General features: G+C 51.6%; 2 protein-coding genes and 1 non-coding gene across 3 annotated transcripts; 1 reads left to right on the top strand and 2 right to left on the bottom strand.

Moving 5' to 3' along the window:
* Positions 1–1,113: 1,113 nt before the first annotated feature.
* Positions 1,114–3,451, bottom strand: LOC112270552. Its single transcript, XM_024458209.1, has 3 exons — positions 2,945–3,451; positions 2,353–2,659; positions 1,114–1,226 (listed from the first exon to the last, which is right to left on the bottom strand). Exons 1-3 carry the CDS (start codon positions 3,449–3,451, stop codon positions 1,189–1,191), a joined length of 852 nt encoding a protein of 283 aa, XP_024313977.1. The 3' UTR covers positions 1,114–1,188.
* A 486-nt stretch (positions 3,452–3,937) lies between these two features.
* Positions 3,938–4,600, top strand: LOC104582243 (protein MOS2-like). The gene is made up of 2 exons (XM_010231641.1): positions 3,938–4,219; positions 4,262–4,600. Exons 1-2 carry the CDS (start codon positions 3,938–3,940, stop codon positions 4,598–4,600), a joined length of 621 nt encoding a protein of 206 aa, XP_010229943.1.
* Positions 4,601–5,071: 471 nt separating this feature from the next.
* Positions 5,072–5,181, bottom strand: MIR5185C (microRNA MIR5185c). The gene has a single exon (NR_126976.1). It is a non-coding gene; the product is annotated as a microRNA MIR5185c (primary transcript).
* Positions 5,182–19,102: the final 13,921 nt, after the last annotated feature.

Here is a 19,102-nt window from a genome sequence, read left to right as displayed (position 1 = left end):
AGACCGTCGGGTTTTTTTTTTTTGAGCATGTCGCGAGACCGTCGTGGGAGGAATGCAGCGAGGCTCTCGCGCGAGAGAAATAAGTCGGCCCAGCTCGGACAAGTTAGCCCACGAGGCCCGATTAACGACAGGCCTTTGATTTTTCTTCAGAAGCATAGAACGAAAGCCCATGGACGGCCGGATTTCGCCCAGGCACCTGATCGGATGGTGGAGAAGGCTGATGGCGTGAGAGGCATCTCAGGGTGCCCTTTTACTGTCCTAAATACGTATATCAAGACACATAGTTGTTGTGTTTTCTCAAGAAAAATAAATTGTGTGTTTGTAAAAATTTATGGAAATGATTAGTTTAGTTAATTGTGTAAAAAGCATTCCAGTGCTTCTTTTTTTTTTGTCTTTTTGTACCATTTTTTCTAGCTCAAGGCGCAAACGTGCCGTTTGGACGAAAATCTACAAGCACGTAGAATTTTGGAACTCTATGACTATGATATGCAAGAGTTTTTCTTTTCTTTTTCATAAGTACTTTTTTATGTTTATCTTGGAAATCTATGAACATAAAAACTGTTGATATTTTAAGAGAAACAACATGTACCTCACCCTATTCCTCCCAAGATTTCAGGCATGCCATTCCTATGTTTCCTGCTGATCAACATAGATGCAGGTATGGATAAAAAAGCCCACATGTAGCACACTGTCAGCTCGCCTGTTGTCCGGACGGATAAAAAAGCCTGGTTGAAAATTCCCAGTAGAACACAAATTTATTTCTTGTTGTTTGACTGAAAAATGGAACAGTAACTCACAAGAACCACTATACATCAATGTTGACATCAGATGCTTAATTCAAGAGAAATGGTAGAAACAACGAAGTAGTTGCCAGAATAATAGCGAGAATTTCTACCATCATGAATGCATATGCTTGTTCAGTCATTCTATTTAATGCTTTCAGCAGTTTTGAATGTTAGAACCACAGATCAATGTTTATTCTATTTAAGGCTGAAACAAAGAGATTCCTCCGGTCAGAAGAACAACAGATCAAGTTTAGCTAGCATAAACACAAGAGCTGCTCACTTTATCTGAACCTATATCTCTACGCAAAAGTTCCGAATTCATTTCGTCGTGTCAGGGGAGGCAACACTTTTGAAGAGGTCAACTGTGAGGCGATCGTCAGGAGTCCTGCTCTGATCTCATCTACTATGCGTTGATATCCGGGTATCGCGGCGCAAGTTCAGCTGAATTAGCAGAAACCATGAGGCAGTTAGACATCATGTCACAGGTACTTCAACTGTTGTAGAAGAGATAAATAATCTTAAGCCCAAAGTTTTGCAGAATAAACAAGATAGGTCATGTCACAACCTGAAAACATTCTAATGTGCAGATAAATAAAATAGATATCGATATCTACTCTGCAAAGCTGAAATGAGCTGATTTGAGGTTTTAGTATACAACGGTACAGCCTGAATTTAGTTCAGAGGTTATTCAAAGAATTTACAATATGCTAAATCAAATAGAAGTCAGTAGCTTCTCTGTAAGGCTGAAATGAGATGACAGAGCTGATTCGAGTTTTTAGGTTCCAAAACTCCCAGAAATGGATTTTTTTTTTCAGTCAAATGGATTTTCCCCCCAGTAAACAACTATCTTCAGACCATCTTTTAGCTTCTGCTCACAGACTGTTGAATCCACAAGGCAGACTATAAGTACCTACTGTTTCCATTCAACTACTTTTACTTATCCAGAACAATTTTCAGGCAACTCCCATCCCAGTAATCAGTCCCAAGTCCTAACAGAGCATACACTGTTTATTCAAGCACAAGCAGATGTTAACACTCAGCTAATATAAAACCCAAAATATCATGCCCATGCAGAAATTGTATCTACCAGCATATGTTTATTTCTTGCCAAAAGTCATAACAATTTTAAGACTACCAGATATCAACATCTTCTCTGTAAGGCGGAAATGAGATCCCTGAAGAACTGATATAGGTTTTTGGGTTCCTTAATTTCTACTAGAGGCAACTAGTACCAAATGGAAGAACTGAATTTTCTAAATCAATAACAGTACTATGAAACCCATAGTCCCAACTCCCAACAGAAGCATATTAGTAACAGATCCAGTATACAACAGCTTCAGTAAACTAGTTTGCAGACTACAGCAGCTTCAGCAAACAGTTTCCCAAGCACAATCAGACTAAACAAGCGCTTGAAACAAGACCCAAAATATCATTGCCATGCAGAAATAGCAGAAAATTTAGATGAAATGTACATAACAATTCAAGACTACCATTATGTAATTTATGTATTTCTTGCGATAGGAGATCAGTAGGGAGCTGGGGGGACAAGTAGACTGTAGTGTCTCACCTGGCGTCGTGGACTGGATGACGACGATGTAGAGCGTGTTGCCGGTTCGGCCGCTAGGCAGGTTGGCGAGCATCGGGGCGAGCGGCGCGTGGAGGCCGGCTCGGACGCACATGACGAAGCTGTTGATGTGCACACGGTTGGCCACCTCGTTCCTCAGCTGGTAGATGGAGTTGCCCCTGAACGAGAACTGGCTCCAGCCGTCCTCGTTGTACTCCCCTTCGGCGTCCGCCTGCACGAACCGGATCAACCGCAACGGCGGCAACTCGCGCCCGGTGGACAGGATGCGGCGGTCTCTGCGAACGGGTTCCTGCATTTGAGTTACAAAATACTCAGAATTTGATCTCGAGAAGAAGCAAATGCGATCAAAGCGAAGCGAAGCAAATGCGGGGGCGCAAGAAGTCAAGAAACAGAGGAGGCAAGAAACCAAGAACAGCTGCCAAGAAGCGCAGATTTGGGAAGAGCGGAACGAAGAATCGCTCCCTGGAGAATGAAATTAACACGATTTGAAGTCTGATGCACCCAATTCGCTCGATCGAAAGGTTCCGCCGAGAGCAATTCGAGGAATTAATTAGCCGGAGAGAGAAGAACTCACATAGATCGGGCCTGGAATGCCAGGAAAGTTGGGATTGGCCGGGATGACCTCCACCTCCCACTGCGCCATCGTGGTGAGGCTCCTGATCTTCTCCACGGTGACGCCGGTGTTCCGGCGCCCGTTGCCGTTGGCGCGGAGGTAGCGGCCGCCGGCGGAGTGGCGGAGCAGGACGTCGTCCCCTGACGCGGCCGGGATGACCCGCCACAGGACAGACTCCTCCTCCGGGACCGGAATATCGCAGTACTCGAGCTGCGAGGCGCGGTAGCCGCTGTGGCCGAAAGGCGCCGGCAGGTCGGTGGCGGCGAGGTAGCGGCCGTAGGCGGCGCCCTGCAGGAGCACGCAGGGGCTGCCGTGCTCGGCTTCGTGCACTTGCACCGCCCACGCGGCGTTGATGGATGCTCGGGTCGGGAGGAGGGAGACGCGTGTCCCGTCGGTGGAGGCGTGGAGGTACGTGCGCAGCGCGCGGCTGCGCACCCACACGTGTTCCTTGTTTGGGAATTGGTCCATCGGTCGCCGGTCGCCGCTGCGGAGGAGAGATAGCAGAGGCGGTGGAGAGGGAGAGGGAGGGAGAGCCGGAGAGGTGGCCGGTGGGGAATTCTGATTTGGGGATGGGTTCTTCTTCTTGGAGCTCTGGCAAGGGGAAGAAGAAGAGATGGCTGTTGGTTGATTGAAACAGTTTCGTTCGGGCGCCAAGGCGGAGGTGTTTCAAGGTCGCCGTGCGGGCTTTCGGAATCGCGGAGTGGGCTTGTGGGCTGAGGAAATGGGTAACAAGGCCCAGAAGCCATCCCGGTTAGATGGGCGCTGGCCCACCTACCCTAGGAAGAACAAATCCGAGACGGCCTTCGGAATAGTACCTTTTTTTTTTCGCCTCACAAATCCGAGACGAATTGGGCCTTGGGTGCTACTAATTGACAGCCCGCGGCCATCGCCCCAGTTTAACACAGCCTGCTGCCCTCGCCAGAAGCCCAGAAGCCAGAACCCCCGATCGCCGCCATGGAGAAGATGCAGAAGGTCTCCTCCATCCCGTCGAAACCCCGGCCGCCGAAGACCGCGACGCGGCCCGCCGCCTTCGCCGCCGCCGCCGGGCACTCCGGCCCCGCCCCGCGCTTCTTCGTCACCACCTTCGACCCCTCCAAGTCCCTCACCCCAGCTCCCGCGCCCCTCGTCATCCCGCCCCTTCCCAACACCCTCAACCCCACCGCCGGCGACGGCCCTGCCTTCGTGCTCGCCGCCTCCGCCGACGCCTCCTCTTCCAGCCTAGGCTACGGCCTCACCGTCCGCGACACGGCTGCTGCTGCTGCTGCTGCTGCTGGGGAGCCCAGCGGCGGCGACCTGACGCTGCGGCGGTTCAACGACGACATGGCCACCCTTCCCGACATCCAAGGGGCGGAGGAGTACGAGGAGGTTCCGGTGGAGGGATTCGGTGCCGCGCTCCTCGCTGGCTACGGCTGGAAGAAAGGGGATCCGATCGGCAGGGACAAGAGCAAGCGGGACGCCAAGGCCGTCGAGCGTGGCCGCCGCTTCGGCACACAAGGCTTGGGCTCCGACCCTTCGAAGGAGACTGCATCGCCCTCGCGCTCGCGCCGCCCTCTTCCTGCGGGCAGGGAAGGGAATATGTCGTCCAAGAAGAAGAAGAAGAAGCAGAGATTGGAGTAGTAGGCCGATTCCACCGTTGGAAGGAGCAATAGAAGGACGTCCTTCTATATTGCCCCTTCTGGGAACACACCGACAGAGTCGGCTGCAACATTGATCTCAAGCTATCGCTGTGGCCGCCTGCTGATTGACGCCGTCATCGAGTCTATCGACATTATTAGCGTCCCGCCTTCTTCAACTGAAGACGGAAAGAAGCAGAGGTTGCAGTAGCCCGATTCGACCGTCAGAGAGGAAGAAACTTGTACTTTTAACGTCTTTTTGCTGATGAATGTGTATCTCATCAGTTTTCATAGTGTTGTGTTCTAGAGGAAGCTGCCCGGCCGATTAGTTTGTTCTAACTTTATGTTGATTTGAAATTGTTCCGTAAACAAATATACACGTTGTTTATGATTTAGTACAAAATATGCTGCTGTACTGAATGCCGTTGATCTAGTCCGGCTGTCCAATATCTCGTTTAAGGGTGCAAACGGGATACTGCGAAAGTCCTGCTTCTAGTTCAATTCTCAAATCTCTTATTCAAATTCTAAGCAAAATTTTGAATAAAAGATTTGAAAAATGAACTAGAAGCGGGACTTTCGCGGGATCCCGTTTGCGTCCCTAATCTTGTTACTGTTGGTAGCTTCAGTCATCAAGGGTTGAGAAATGAAAAAGAGCAACTGAAAACATGCGCGCGCGCTCACAATACGTAATCGAAATTCAGAAGGAAAAACGCGAGTGGCAACATACAGATAAGCTGGAGACTAGTGAGCGGGCATGCTCGCCTTCTCCAAGTACAACAACTGGCATGTGGACTTGGCAAAGTGTGATGAAGTTATGTGCAGGGACTCATAGTGCTATGCACAATGACACAACTAGAATTAGATTTTGCGAAATCGCAAAGCAGACGGTAAAATCTATTCCTATTTCTACGGTACAGCTAGATACCCAGTCAGGCAGAGATACCCACCGGCCGCTCCGATCTGACGTCCCCGCCGCCGCCGCTCCGGCGCCAGCACACTCGCGGCAGAAAATGGCGATGCCCAGCTCGCCTCGGCCGCCGCTCCTCGCTCCGCCCGCACCATCTCCTTGCTCCGAGTATGCCCCCGCGACCTCCCGGTGGGCCTCGCCACAGGATCGTGCGGTCGGCACCAGGTTCGGCTCCGTTGGTTGGCGCCACGCGATCAGGCGGACATACGGTGGAAGATTTTTAGTCCCACCTCGCTCGACTACAGAGATTTGCATCTGCGTAAATACGTTTGTATACCGAACATCACCTATTATTGAAAAATATCTTGACGGTCATAACGTTCAATATTTACTAGAATTAGATTTACAAAAAAAAATTGAGGCGAGTCATAAAGTTCAATATTTCTTCTATTATTAAAAAATTAGATTTTTTAATGAATACGGTTCTACTAATTATTATAGATATTGAATCGTGCATATCGCACGAAGTGACACTATTAAACAACTTATTTTATTGTTTATTTTTTAATATTTTATACAATTATTTATGTATTTGCATTATGAAATGTTTTTCTCCATATTCTGCAGATAAAGTTAATATATTTCATCTTCCTCGTGTCTTTGTGCTACATGTCGGGGGATGACCCGTGATAGGGTCAAGACGACACACATCAGCCGAGGTGACGAAGGCAAAGCCGGCACAAGCATGTGCACCGGCATCCTTAATTCAAACTAACACCAGCCCGGCATACCACGTATATGCTGGCACCTCTATCTTGTCTTACGTGATTGCAGGATAAGCACAAGTACTCCGATCTCGGCCGGCGCCGAGATGTGCCAACGGTCTTATCCTTATCACATGGCGCAAAGTAAATCAACGTGACTAACGCTAGCCGAGTTGGGGAAGTGCGTAACCGTGGCAGGAACCTGAACGCCGAGATAGCTAGAGATGGCAGGGAGATGCCAGCGGTGTCGGCAAGTTTTGCCTCGGCACTGAAGCCGAAATACAACACCCCCGTTAAAAATCTCAGGGCCGCCGAGGCTGCAGCAGAAGAGTTGCCAAATCTCACGGGAGAGGCGCTCTGATTGCAGCAGTTGCGCGTGAAAGAGTTGCTCCGCACAGCTAACGAGTAGAATGAGGCATACATGAGGGTGCACGGCAAGCCCGGTGCATCTCAAGTCATTCACTCGGCCGCGGGCGCTGATGGTCGGGTAGACAAACAAGCCTCCTGGCCTGATGGCAAGAGAGACAAGAGTGTCAACTCAGGCCAAGATAAGCGACTAGAGCGCTATGATCCGGCCTTGGCTGAAGCAAATGGTCAGGAGAGTCGATGACAGCCAAAGTGGTCTGCGTCTTGGCAACAATCGCAGAGACCAGCAAGAGCGTCCCTCGGCTGGTCATGGACACCAACCTCGGGGTCCGGCACCCAATATTGCTGCAGGATAGCAGGGTGTCGGGCGCAACCCCCTGTATCGAGGTGAAGATCGCCGACAAGACCGTTATGATGACGGGTACTCGGCCATGGGTGACAAAGGTTATCTCAGGCGAGAACATGATAATCTCAGCCCGCTTGTAGCCCGAGTGGGGAACAGGCAAGTGTCGCCGCTGGATGCCCGACATCGGCTCGACAGAATCTATCTGTCGGAGCTTCTGGAAGAACAAGGCCCTCCGGGACCGCGCTGTTTCGCGCACCGGATCATGAGGGAGACACCAGCCCAGGGTTTCCAGCTGCCCAGGGGATTGAAGGGGCCATTTCCGGTCGGCTGCCTCTAGGTCCGATGGGGCGGCACGGATGGAAGAGCCGAACAGGGGAGAGGAGATGCGGCGGCATGGATGGAAGAGGAGGGCTGGGCGCGGGGAGAACAGAAGAACATAAGGGCAACCATTTTGTGGCATTTTGGGTGTTATATGTGATTTGGTGGGAGGGCATTTCAGTAAATGGTCCCATTTGGAGCCATCTCATTGCTAGCACAGTTCCGTGGAGCGCTCCATCGCAGCGGCTACGAGAAGCTGGCCCAAACTTGCTTTTTGTTTGGGCTTCAGATTCTACGGGCCAGAATCTGTTGGAGCTGCTCCTAGGAGCCCAAACAAACAGACCCTCAGACTCCCCCGCGCTCGCACTCAAGCCTGTTAGTGTGATCTCCACCGTGTGGGCCCAACGGTCCACAGGGTCCAGATCTGATGCGCCCTGATCGGGAGCGCCCAACCCAATATGGTTGGCGGGCCCCTGTCGCGCTGCGCTATATAAAGAGGTGGGGGCCGGGGCACGCACTATGAGGTTCATCTGCGTTGCCACCAACCCCACCGAAATACCCCTACCGATCTAGGGCTTGCGCAGACTGCGATGGGAAGCTCCGCCTCCCGCCGTCGCCGTCGCTCTCTCACCGACGACATGGCTACGCCGTCGAGCTCCTCGTCATCCCAAGGAGAAGGTGCACATTCCCTTGTCTTTCTCTCTCTCTCTCTCTCGCCCCATACCCGAACCAAGTTGTATCATAGAAAGTTGTAAACCTCGGCTAGATCTACACCTAGACGAATTCTAGGATACAACAATGGTATCGGAGCCTTCTAGGCTTGTAGATCCGTTGGGAGTGAAAGAGAAAGAAAAAGAAAAGAGGAAAAAGAAAGCAAAAGAAAAGGGGCTAACCCTAAAAGTAGAACTCACCCAAAAGTATTGCCGCCGGCGCTGGGTCACCGGGGGGAGGAAGAGAGCGCCGCCGCTGCCGGTTGTCCGCCGCCGCCGCTGGGTCGACGGGAAAAGAGGCGCCGCCGTCGGTCGCTTGACGGCGACGCGTGCACCGTTGGGTGCGCGTGCGCGCCGGCAAGAGGCCGGGGACGATGCCGCGCCGGTGAGAACTCCGGTGAAAAGGGAGGCCGGGGGAGGAGAAGGCCGGCAGCGCGGCTCGCCGTCGCTCGCCGGCGGGAATCTCCAGCCAAGAGCTCCTCCACCGCCGCTGCCAAGAAGAACAAAGAAAGACAGAAATGAGTGAGGGTTTCGGCGGGGTTGGTTTTACCCTGACGAAAACCGCGCTCGGGCGTCCGATCCGATCGGACGGCTGAGATCGAGGCTGGCGGGGCCAGGTGCGCTTCGTGGGCTGCGTTGGGCCAGGCAGGCTGTGGGCTGCGGCTGGCCACAGAGAGCCTACAGGCTGTCGTGCGCGAAGGAAATGGCCTTGGGCCAGAGCAGACGCGAACGGGCCATTTTGGGCATTTTTTTTAACAGATGCATTTATTTTGTTGTATATGTTCAGTTTTTTGTACATTTTGGTATAATTTTTGTCCTATTCAAACTGAACCAACGAGATGTTTGTTTTAGGAAATAGAAAAGTGCAAAATATTGCTTCTGAAAAGTATAAAGTTATATTTTTTGTTCATAGTTTCCGCTGCAAATAGTTTTAAAAGAATTGCTAAAATCAAAAGAACGTGAATAAAAGTGTTTATTATGTTAAGTGATCGTGTTTTTTTCTTGACCAACGTCATTAATAGCATGATCATGATTAATGGTTAAAGTGTGCATTTAATTCTATTTTCTGTCCAACGGTGATATAAATTATATTGCACAAACAGTTGTATGAATTAATTTTGACCAACGTTGGATTAATGCATGCAATTGTTGTTATCTTCTCACGTCATTGTGGTTTCAGAAGGGTACTACTTGATGGGATGCCTCAAGGACGTACCAACCCTCAGGGGTGACAACTACACTGAGTGGAGAAAGAAAGTTGACATGACTTTTGTTTGTGCCGAGGTGTACTGGGTGGTTGACACTCTACAGCCACCAAAGCCTACAGAGCCAGTCAGGGATGTGAAAGATGATGATGCTTCTTGGGAGAAAAAGAAGAGGGAGTATGCTCCATTTGAGATGTCATACACCCTCAAGAACAAAAAGTGGCTCACCGCCAACAAAAAGTGCATGGCTTTTATAAAGAACACAATTGAGCACGCTATTGTGGGCTCAATTGCAGAGTGTGCTTCCGTAGGGGAGTATCTTGAAAAGATAAAGAGCCAGTTCACTGATTCTTCAAAGATATATGCTACCCAGCTGCTGAAGCAGCTGGTGACAGAAAAGTACACAGGAGGAGGACATGGCATAAGAGAGCATATCCTCAGGATGAGCAACATGGCTTCTAAGGTGAAGCCCATGGATGTTGATGTAGAGATTAAGCTTGCAATGCTTGTTCATCTCGTTATGGCTTCATTGCCAAAAGAGTTTGACACTTTTGTTGTCAACTACAATATGCAACCAGAGCGGTGGGATATTGAAAAGACTATAGCCATGTGTGTGCAAAAACATGACAGAATTAAATCCTCATATGGTGGTTCCCTGAACTATGTGAGGGATAATAAGAAAAAGAACTTCTCTCAAGGCAATCAAAGTTCTCCTTCAAAGCCACATGGTAAAGCTCCCATGCAACATCCGCAACATCAAAAGACTTTTCCAGTGGACAAAGACACATGCCTCCACTGCAAGAAGACCAGGCATTATAAGAAAAATTGCCCTGAATGGATAAAGTCAATCATGGCAAAGAATGTTATAAACTCCATTTCCTTTGTAAATAAATCCCTATATACACAGTTTTTGAAATCTACTTGGTGGATTGACTCTGGTGCAACTGTTCATGTTGCAAATTCTTTACAGGGATTCCGTTCGATGCGGACTACGCAAAGAAACGAAAGATGCATTGAAGTTGCAAATGGAGTTCAAGCGGACGTAGAAGCTGTCGGTGACATCTCCTTGGAGCTTCCTGATGGATTCACGATCCTTCTTAGAGATGTTTTTTATGTTCCTTCATTACACAGTAACTTGATTAGTGTATCACGTTTGGACAAAGTTGACTATGAATGTCATTTTGGACATGGCAAGTGTGCCATATGGTTTAATAATGATTGTGTGGGTGTTGTCTTTCTTCACAATGAGTTTTATTTATTATCCATACGTGAAAAAGTATATTCTGTGTGTAAAGTGAATGAACATGTTGCTGCGTCAGAAAAAGTGCAAAAGAAAAGAAAGAGGACTAATGAATCATCAAAATTATGTCACTGTTGTTTAGGCCATATTTCGAGGGGAGAATAGAAAGACTTGTTAAAACAGAAATTCTTCCTCCACTAGAGTTCTCAGAAATAGAGCAATGCATAGATTGCATTAAAGGAAAGTATGTAAAACAAATAAAAAAAAGGTGCAATACGTAGCACCGGCACACTCGAAATTATTCACACTAACTGATGTGGGTCCGGGTGGCCCGATCTTTCGATGAGATTGGTAACTCTAGATTTGGGTAGCAGGTGACGTTGACGATCCGACTACGGCCTAGGAGGTAGCGCCTTAGCAATCGATACACCAACTCCACAGGGTTATTGATCACGCGGGGGCACGATCAACCTGACCACAAAGGTCTTTGTTCCTGCAAGCAATCGAAGAACAAGCAAGAACAAGATAAATAGCGGATGCAATCTAAAATTGTGAGTATACTATATCAAACCAATGTCTCAACGAGACGATAAGTTGGGGTTCCGAAAGTGGTAAAACAGGTGGTCTAACCGACACACGCGATTACACGAAGTAGTAACGATGGCTAACTTTTAACTAAACAAAACCCAAGGCTCCTTAGGGGGCCTCATGGGGTATATAAAGGAGGAGGGACAGATATTTTCGTCCACTTTGAGTAAGGAGGCCGAAATCCAACTCTATATCTAACTTTCCTAACAAACTACAACTCTTTAGGAAAGACAAAAACAGATCCGTCAGTTTGTTTTGTCCTCCACGGTCAGCACGAGTCGAATCTTTTGATGGGGCCAGATCCGTTGGAAAGGTCTTGTAATTATCTTTCCAACAAGTACTAGTTTGCTTGATTTGGACTCTGTATGCGGCCTGGGTGATTAAAACAAATTCGGGTCTCCTGACAGCTCGGACCCGAATCGGGTTCAACTTTAATTCGTGATATCTTTCTCTAGCAAGCTCCGAATCATGTGCCGTTCTCTGCAAGTAACATATTGAAAACATTTTGTAATTGAATTCATCTGATTATAATTGTTATTAGATACATCAACAATTAGAGTTCTAATGGTCGTATCCATAGTGATCATGTCCATATCACTAACATTTGTGGACCATTTCCTGTGAAAAGTGTGGATGGTTATGATTCGTTCATAACATTCACAGACGACTACTCCCGTTATGGTTACATTTATCCAATAAAAGAAAGGTCAGAAGCATTGGATAAATTTAAAATATTCAAGGCTGAAGTTGAAAATTAGCATGATAAAAAGATAAAGATGGTAAGATCCGACCGTGGGAGGGGGGGGGGAGTACTACGGTCGGCACACCCCATACGGCCAAGTCCCTGGACCTTTTGCAAGATTCCTACAGGAGACTGGAATAGTTGCCTAGTATTCAATGCCGGGCCAGCCTGAGCAAAATGGAGTAGCTGAAAGGCGTAACCGTACGCTTATGGATATGGTGCGCAGTATGATGAGTTATTCCACATTACCATTGGGATTGTGGATGGAGGTATTAAAAACCACCATTCACATTCTCAATAGAGTGCCAAGCAAGTCGGTGCCAAAACACCGTACGAGCTGTGGACAGGAAGAGTGCCCTCTCTACAACACCTGCGGGTGTGGGGGAGCCCAGCTGAGGCCAAAGTGTTTAACCCAAATATTGCAAAGTTGGATATCAAGACAGTAAGTTGCCATTTCATTGGCTACCCTGAAAGATCAAAAGGTTTTCGTTTCTACTGTCCAGACAGATACACAAAGTTTGTGGAAACGAGACACGCCGTCTTCTTAGAGGACGAAATGATGAGGGGGAGCACGGTAGCTCGGAAAGTTGATCTTGAGGAGAAGAGGGTGCATGCACCTAATCCGATGACTCAAGAGCCATTGTTTTCACTACCTTTTGTTGCCGCACCGACAATCCCTGAGATTGTGGTGCCAACACCTGTTGCGACTCCACACATGGCAACAATGAGTGAAGGTTCGGAACCTGTCCTTCAGGAGCTGACTCAACCCATTGTTGCACATGAAAGGGAGTTGCAGCAGCCTGAACATGAGCCACATGTAGAGACACAGAACGTGCCAGAAAATGAGCCCCCTAGAAGGTCTCAAAGAGTTAAAAAGTTAGCCATTCCAAAAAATTATAAAGTTTATAATATGGAGAATGATCCCACTTCATATGAAGAATGATCCCACTTCATATGAAGAAGCCATGAGTAATTCTCACTCATCGAAGTTTGGGACTTAGAGGAAATTCCTAAAGGAGCCAAAACGGTAGGCTGTAAATGGGTCTACAAACCAAATATGACTCTAGAGGGAATATAGAAAAGTACAAAGCACCACTCGTGGCAAAAGGATTTACACAAAGAGAAGAAATAGATTACAATGAGACATTTTCACCGGTCTCATGCAAAGATTCCTTCAGAATAATAATGGCACTAGTGGCGCATTTTGATTTAGAGCTACATCAGATGGATGTAAAGATGGCATTTCTAAATGGGGATTTAGAAGAAAAGGTCTACATGAAACAACCCAAGGATTTTATCATGAAAGGCAAGAAAAACATGGGATGCCGCCTAAAGAAATCCATTTATGGATTAAAGCAAGCCTCTAGACAGTGGTATCTAAAGAAATCCATTTATGGATTAAATCCATTTATGGTTTTAAAGAGAATGTTGAGGACAACTGCGTTTATGCAAAGTTTAAAAGTGGTAAATACATTTTCCTAATTTTGTATGTGGATGATATCTTGGTTGCTAGCAGCGATGTCAGTCTACTACTAGAAACAAAGAAGGTTTTGTCCTTAAATTTTGATATGAAAGATCTTGGTGAAGCGTCCCATGTCTTGGGCATAGAAATTCACCGAGATAGGAAAAATGGAGTTCTAGGACTATCGCAAAAGGCATATTTAGAAAAGATTCTAAAGAAATACAATATGCATGCAAACAATGCCACACCTGCTCCTATAGTCAAGGGCGACAGTTTCGGGAAATTTCAATGTCCCAAAAGTCAATATGAGATCGATCAAATGAAAGCGGTTCCATATGCTTCGGCCGTTGGAAGCCTATAGTATGCATAAGTGTGCACTCGCCCTGACTTGGCTTTTATCACCAGGGTACTCGCTAGATATCAAGAAAACCCAGGCATAGAGCACTGGAAAATGGTAAAGAAAGAATTGCGTTATGCGCAAGGCACAAAAGACCTCATGTAACATATAGAAGATCTGATTCCCTAGAGATAAGAGGGTATTCAGATGCAGACTTTGCGGGATATGTATTCACTCTCGCAGGCGGGGCTATTTCGTGGAGAAGTTCCAAACAGTCAATAGTTGCATCATCCACGATGTATGCAGAATTTATAGCATGTTATGAGGCCACGGGGCAAGCGATATGGTTAAAGAAATTTATACCTGTCGGAGCACGGGTCTCCGGCACCGGGGATGCCGAGCACCCCCTTTTTGGTTCGGTGGAGGGCGAGGCGATTGCTCCGGCGATCGCCGGTGTGACGATAGACACGAAGTGTTGACACGTGAATTTACACAGGTTCGGGCCACCCGGAGGTGTAACACCCTACGTCCTGCTTTTTGTTATATTCAAGATTACGTATGTGGCCTACAAGGTGCCCCGGGAGTTCCTGGGGAGCTACGTGGCTATGACTCTAACTAGGCCTAAAACTAAGACTGATCGGAACCCTTTGACCGGTGGCATTGTACTCATTTTATAGACAAGGGGATACCACAGGTGCCATGCAGGCAGCGTGACACGTCTCCTAGACGCGTGTCATAGCCACAAGAAAAACACTCCCGTTGATCCACGCTGGACGCCATGCAGCGCCCAGTTCACTGTACACGGTAGAGAAAATGGTTTGTAGAGTAGACGCCCTAGCCTTGCTCAGCAAGCCTAGGCCTGCTGATAGGACTCCTGTCGGTGCATTGAATGCACTACGCCCGCCGTCTTGTCCTGTCTTCAGTTCTGCGAGCCCCGCCTGCATGCCCGAGCGTGGGTTGCTGGGGTGCCCCTTCCCGGCTAGTGCACCCGGTCAGCTGCCGGGGAGGCGTTTCTTCCACTTCCCGGGACCCTTCTATTCTGTCCCTTAGCTTCGCCTTCACCAAGGCCCGTCTCCTTGAGGCAGGCTTCCCAGATCCATCGCTTCCCGGGAGGCCTTCCTGACGGGGCTTCATCACTGGCAACCCACGCGTCCCGTATCAGTGGGACCCGTGGGCCACTGGTACGACAGTAGCCCCTGGGCGTGGGCCGGCAGCCTTGAAAGCTCCCGATAAGTGCTATCCTCGGTTGGTTGCCGGGCTACGCCCTATCCGACGCGTGGGTCCCAAGGGGAGTCCCCCTGGTACCCGGCCTTGTAGGCCGCATTTACAGCTCCACTCTTCCGAGCGAAACGGTCGGGCGCACGATTTCATGCCTTATCTCCCTTAATCACCAGAGAGTTAAGGCCACGTCGCGCACCCCCATCTTAATCCCTGATTCTTTAGGGCACTTTAGTGACGATCGTTTTGCCTCTTACTTCTGCCATTGCCCCCCAAGCTCCCCGCGCCCCAACTCCAACCAAACCACTCCCCCACCTCCGCCGATGTCTTCCAAGGGCCAGAATCGTCCCAAGGGGAGCACCAGCAATGGGGAAGCACGAGAAGGTTAGCAAGAAGGAGCTGTCGGACCGAGCTCGGAAGGATGAGGAAATGCGGGCCAAGTTTGCCTTCTCGCCCCCCCCCCCCCCCGGGTACAACGGCGAGGGGGTTGACAAGTTGGTCTTGGCACTCGCCACCAAGCACAATGAGTACGGGCCAACGCGGATTCTCCCCGTCGGCACGGAGCGCGACCCGCGGTACTTCCGGGTCTTTGGGAGATTCATCCTTGCCGGGTTAGTGCCGCCGCACTCTTTTATCCTTTCCGCCATCATGGAGACCTACGGGCTCATCATTGCACAGATTCACCCCACGTCGTTCTTCACATTGGCTGTCTTTCAACACCTCTGTGAAGCGTTCGTGGGGGTGATGCCATCGGTGGCTCTGTTTTGCCACTACTACTACCCGAGGGTGGAGGGGAAGGCTCCCCTGTTCTCGGGACTGGTGTTCCGGTTCTGCGACAGGATCAAGTCGGAGTTCATCCGGCTTGGGAAGAAGAAGATCGAACACGAGTGGTGCCGCGACTGGTGCTGGGTGCGCACCGACGAGCTCTAGGAGTTCCACGAGGAGCCCCTCGGGCCCCCGAAGGGCTCTGACCACTGGACGCTCCGCGACCAGAAGGACGAGGAGCTGGCCCCAATTTGTGCCAAGATCAAGGCGCTCCGTGAGGCTGGGCTCACGGACACGGATGTGGCGCGCCACTTCATTTGGAGGCGCGTGGCTCCCCAGCAACGGCACTCAAATCCGGCGTGGATGTACACGGGGCCAGGCGACTGAACCCGGCTGCAGCGCACAGACCTCCTGCCGGAGGAGGTGCAATTCTGGGTGAAGGGCATCACCGGCGAGGACGAAGCCTGCTGGCTGCCACCGCTCGGAGCGCACCCGCTCCATGCCGGGATCCCGAACCTGGGAGGCCGGGATCTCCCACTCTGCGATGAGTGAGGGATCATGGAGCATCCCTCGGCACAGCCCTCGATCGCCCCTCGGAAGCCAGCGGGGTCGCGCTGGAAGAAAACGACGAGGAAGACGACGTCCCCCTAGTGAGGCGATCTGCGGCGGAACGGGCGAGCAGGCAGGAGACCAGCCCGCAGCCCTAGGAGCCTCGCGCCGACATGGGGGCTGGGGCCTCCTGCGGTAGTGATGTGGCTACAGCTGCTGCTCCGACTACCCCGGCGGCTCCGCCAGTTCCCCCCGCACGAAGCGGCCCCCCGGCGAGGAGCATCCTGGCGGACAAGGTGCTCAAGCTCAAACCGGCGGGGTGAGTTCAATGCTGCTCTGAACACTTTAGATTTTGTGAACTTTTCATGTCTACTTAACTTATTTTTACATTTTCCAATTCTTCGAGGAAGAGGGGGCAAACCAGTACGTCGCCCGCAGCCCCGACCAAGAAGCCCCGCCCGGCATCGGGCGGCAGTGACCAAGGCGCCGCTGATGCGACGGTTGCGGCGGCAGCAACTGCTGCTGGGGACTCAAGGGTCCTCGACTCGAGCTCGCTGGGCAACGACCCGGTAGCAGGTACGTGCAAGCTTCAATATTTCTTTTACTTATCTGCGCCTTCTCCCGGACTGACGCAGGTGCTCTTTGCGCAGTTGCCGGGGATGCTCCGGCTGCGCCCGCACCCACAGAGGTGCGGGTAATCGACATCACCGGCGAGGTCGATGACGATGCTCCAGCGGAGGTTGCCTCCGTCGAAGCCCTTCAACAATATGCCCCCGCGCCTGCCGGGGCCGCGACTGCTGCCACAGGCGACGCCAAGCAGGCGACGCCATCTGTGGCAGGTGACACGGAGCAGCCTCCGCCAGCCGGAGCAGGCGGCGGTGCTCTGGAGAAGCCTCCGAGCCCCCAGCCCGCCCCTTTGGACGGGCAAGGAGCAGCGGGACTTGGCCAGGCCGGGGGTGCGTCGTCGAATCCCGACGCACCCTCGGGATCTCAGACGGTTGCCGCGGGGTCCTCCTCCTGCGCCGGAGCCGCCTTCAGTCCCAGAGCAAGGGAGCTCGCCGGGCGGTCCTGGGGTCGGATTACCTTCGACCCCAGCGTGTTCCAGCAAGGACACCAAGTGATCGACAACATCCAGCAGCAGCAGCGGATGTTCGTCGATTTCTTCAACGACGCGCGGCTGAACTGGCACAGCGCGACGGGAGGCGGAGGAGCAACGCACCGAGCTGCAGCAGCTTCGGGGGGAGCTCCAGCAGGCGCAGCAATCCAGGGCGGCGCCCGCCGTGCAAGGAGTGCCAGAGGCTGAAGTCCTCCGACAGCTGTGGGACCTCCAGCAAGTGCACCAGCGGGAACTCAAACTGGTGAAGGCCACGCACGCCAAGAGCTAGGAGGAGCACCAGGCGGCTCTGGACTCGTTCCAGGGGCGTCTCCGGGAGAAGACGGACTTAATGTCCAACTACTCCCTAGAGATCCAGCGCCTCCGCCGTGAGGTCGGAGAGCTGGAGACGGCAGCTGCAACAGCAGGCGAAGCCTCGGCGCGCCGGGAGAAGGTGCTACAGGACCAGGCTCGCTCCCGGGAGCGCAAGCTTGCAGGGCAGCTTAAGGCCGCGCGGGAAGCCAGCTCGTCCCTTCAGGGCGAGCTTGACATGGCGCGGCAGGAACTCCGGCTAGTTGACGACGATAACACCAAGAAGGTGTCCGAGATCGGCAGGCTGAAGTCCGAGTGCCACGAACACAAGCTGCAGGCCCCGGAAGCTCGCGGTGCGTGCACCGAGCTGCGGGACCGCAGGATGGGGGAGGTAGCCAGGCTGAAGAAGCTGGCGGACTCGGCGGTTGAGGCACCGTAGGGGTTCGACATCCCGGTGGCCTCCTTCGACGGGGCGAACATGGGCAGCCTCACCTCCTTCTTCACGGACTTCGTTCGTCGGCTGAGCGGCCTGCAGAACTGCGTCACGGCCTTCGGGGACCGACAAGTCGGCCTTGCAGTCGAGCAGGTCGCCGGGCAAATCCTTACCCGGGTCCACTCCGCCCACCCCGACTTCCCGTTCGAGTCGGTCTTCGACGCCTGGTCGGACGAGGAAGAGGCCAAGACCCACCGGGAAGCGGTGCAGGGCGTGGTGGACGAGATGGTGACGCGGATGCAGGGCAAGGTCGACGAAGCCGAAGCCGCTGACGAGGAGGTTGCCGGGGAAGCCCCCGGCGCCGAGGATGCACCTGACGCTGACGCAGCCGCCCCGGGAGCACCTCCTGCATGATTGCCTGTTTTTTCCTTTTTTCCCTGCAAGTGGCGCATGGCGCCTTAGAACTTTTTATGTTAGCTTTCCCTTGTCATCACAAGTGTTATTTGTCAACTTGTTTGCTCAAGCTTTACTATATACAATGCTACTTTTACTTACTTCTTTGTCTAAAACTAGTTTGCCTAGGAAGGGCTCCGTCCTTCTCGTGTTTTAACCTTGCGTATCCGGGGACTCGCCAACTACATGCTTGGCCAGACTAGGGACCCGGGACGGACCAGCGGTGCCGACCTAGGACCAAACAGCAGCGGCTAGTCACTCCGCCTGCGGGTTAACTACCCCAGCGTGCACGCCTCTGGGACGGACCCGCGAGCCACGTGTGGGGGGCGTCCTCCCCCCGCAAGCGTCCTTCCTACGCCTCGACAACACGGGGACTGAGCTTACCTTGGCAAACCAGCGTTACTAAAGAAAGAGCCAAGGACCCAAAACAAAGTATTAGCTTCCCGTTCTTTTTGGTCTTGTAGCACCTTGTTGAGAGCCGTGACAAGGACGCGGTGGCAGTGCACCCTCCAGCGGCACCCTCGGGGCCGCGGAGGCATGCACCACCACCGCGTCTCTGCAACGCCTCTCGCTTATCTCATCACCATTTCTGCTGTCGTTCCATAAGAGATGTGGCAGAGCTGCGATGGTGGGAACACCCTCAGTGACAAGCGCAGAGGGATGCACCACCATCGCCTCTCTGCGACACTCTTGCTTTC

This window comes from Brachypodium distachyon, chromosome 1 (genome assembly GCF_000005505.3).
Source record: "Brachypodium distachyon strain Bd21 chromosome 1, Brachypodium_distachyon_v3.0, whole genome shotgun sequence".
Lineage (NCBI taxonomy): Eukaryota > Viridiplantae > Streptophyta > Magnoliopsida > Poales > Poaceae > Brachypodium > Brachypodium distachyon.
Note: the sequence above shows the minus strand (reverse complement) of the source record. Positions and strands in the feature narration are given on the sequence as shown.

Coding starts and splice junctions, on each gene's coding strand:
- LOC112270552 (XM_024458209.1), bottom strand. CDS start 3,451: ATGGACCAATTCCCAAACAAGGAACACGTGTGGGTGCGCAGCCGCGCG. Junction 2,660..2,944: donor GCATTCCAGGCCCGATCTAT/GTGAGTTCTTCT, acceptor ACTCAAATGCAG/GAACCCGTTCGCAGAGACCG. Junction 1,227..2,352: donor CATCCAGTCCACGACGCCAG/GTGAGACACTAC, acceptor CTGCTAATTCAG/CTGAACTTGCGCCGCGATAC.
- LOC104582243 (XM_010231641.1), top strand. CDS start 3,938: ATGGAGAAGATGCAGAAGGTCTCCTCCATCCCGTCGAAACCCCGGCCG. Junction 4,220..4,261: donor GCCTAGGCTACGGCCTCACC/GTCCGCGACACG, acceptor GCTGCTGGGGAG/CCCAGCGGCGGCGACCTGAC.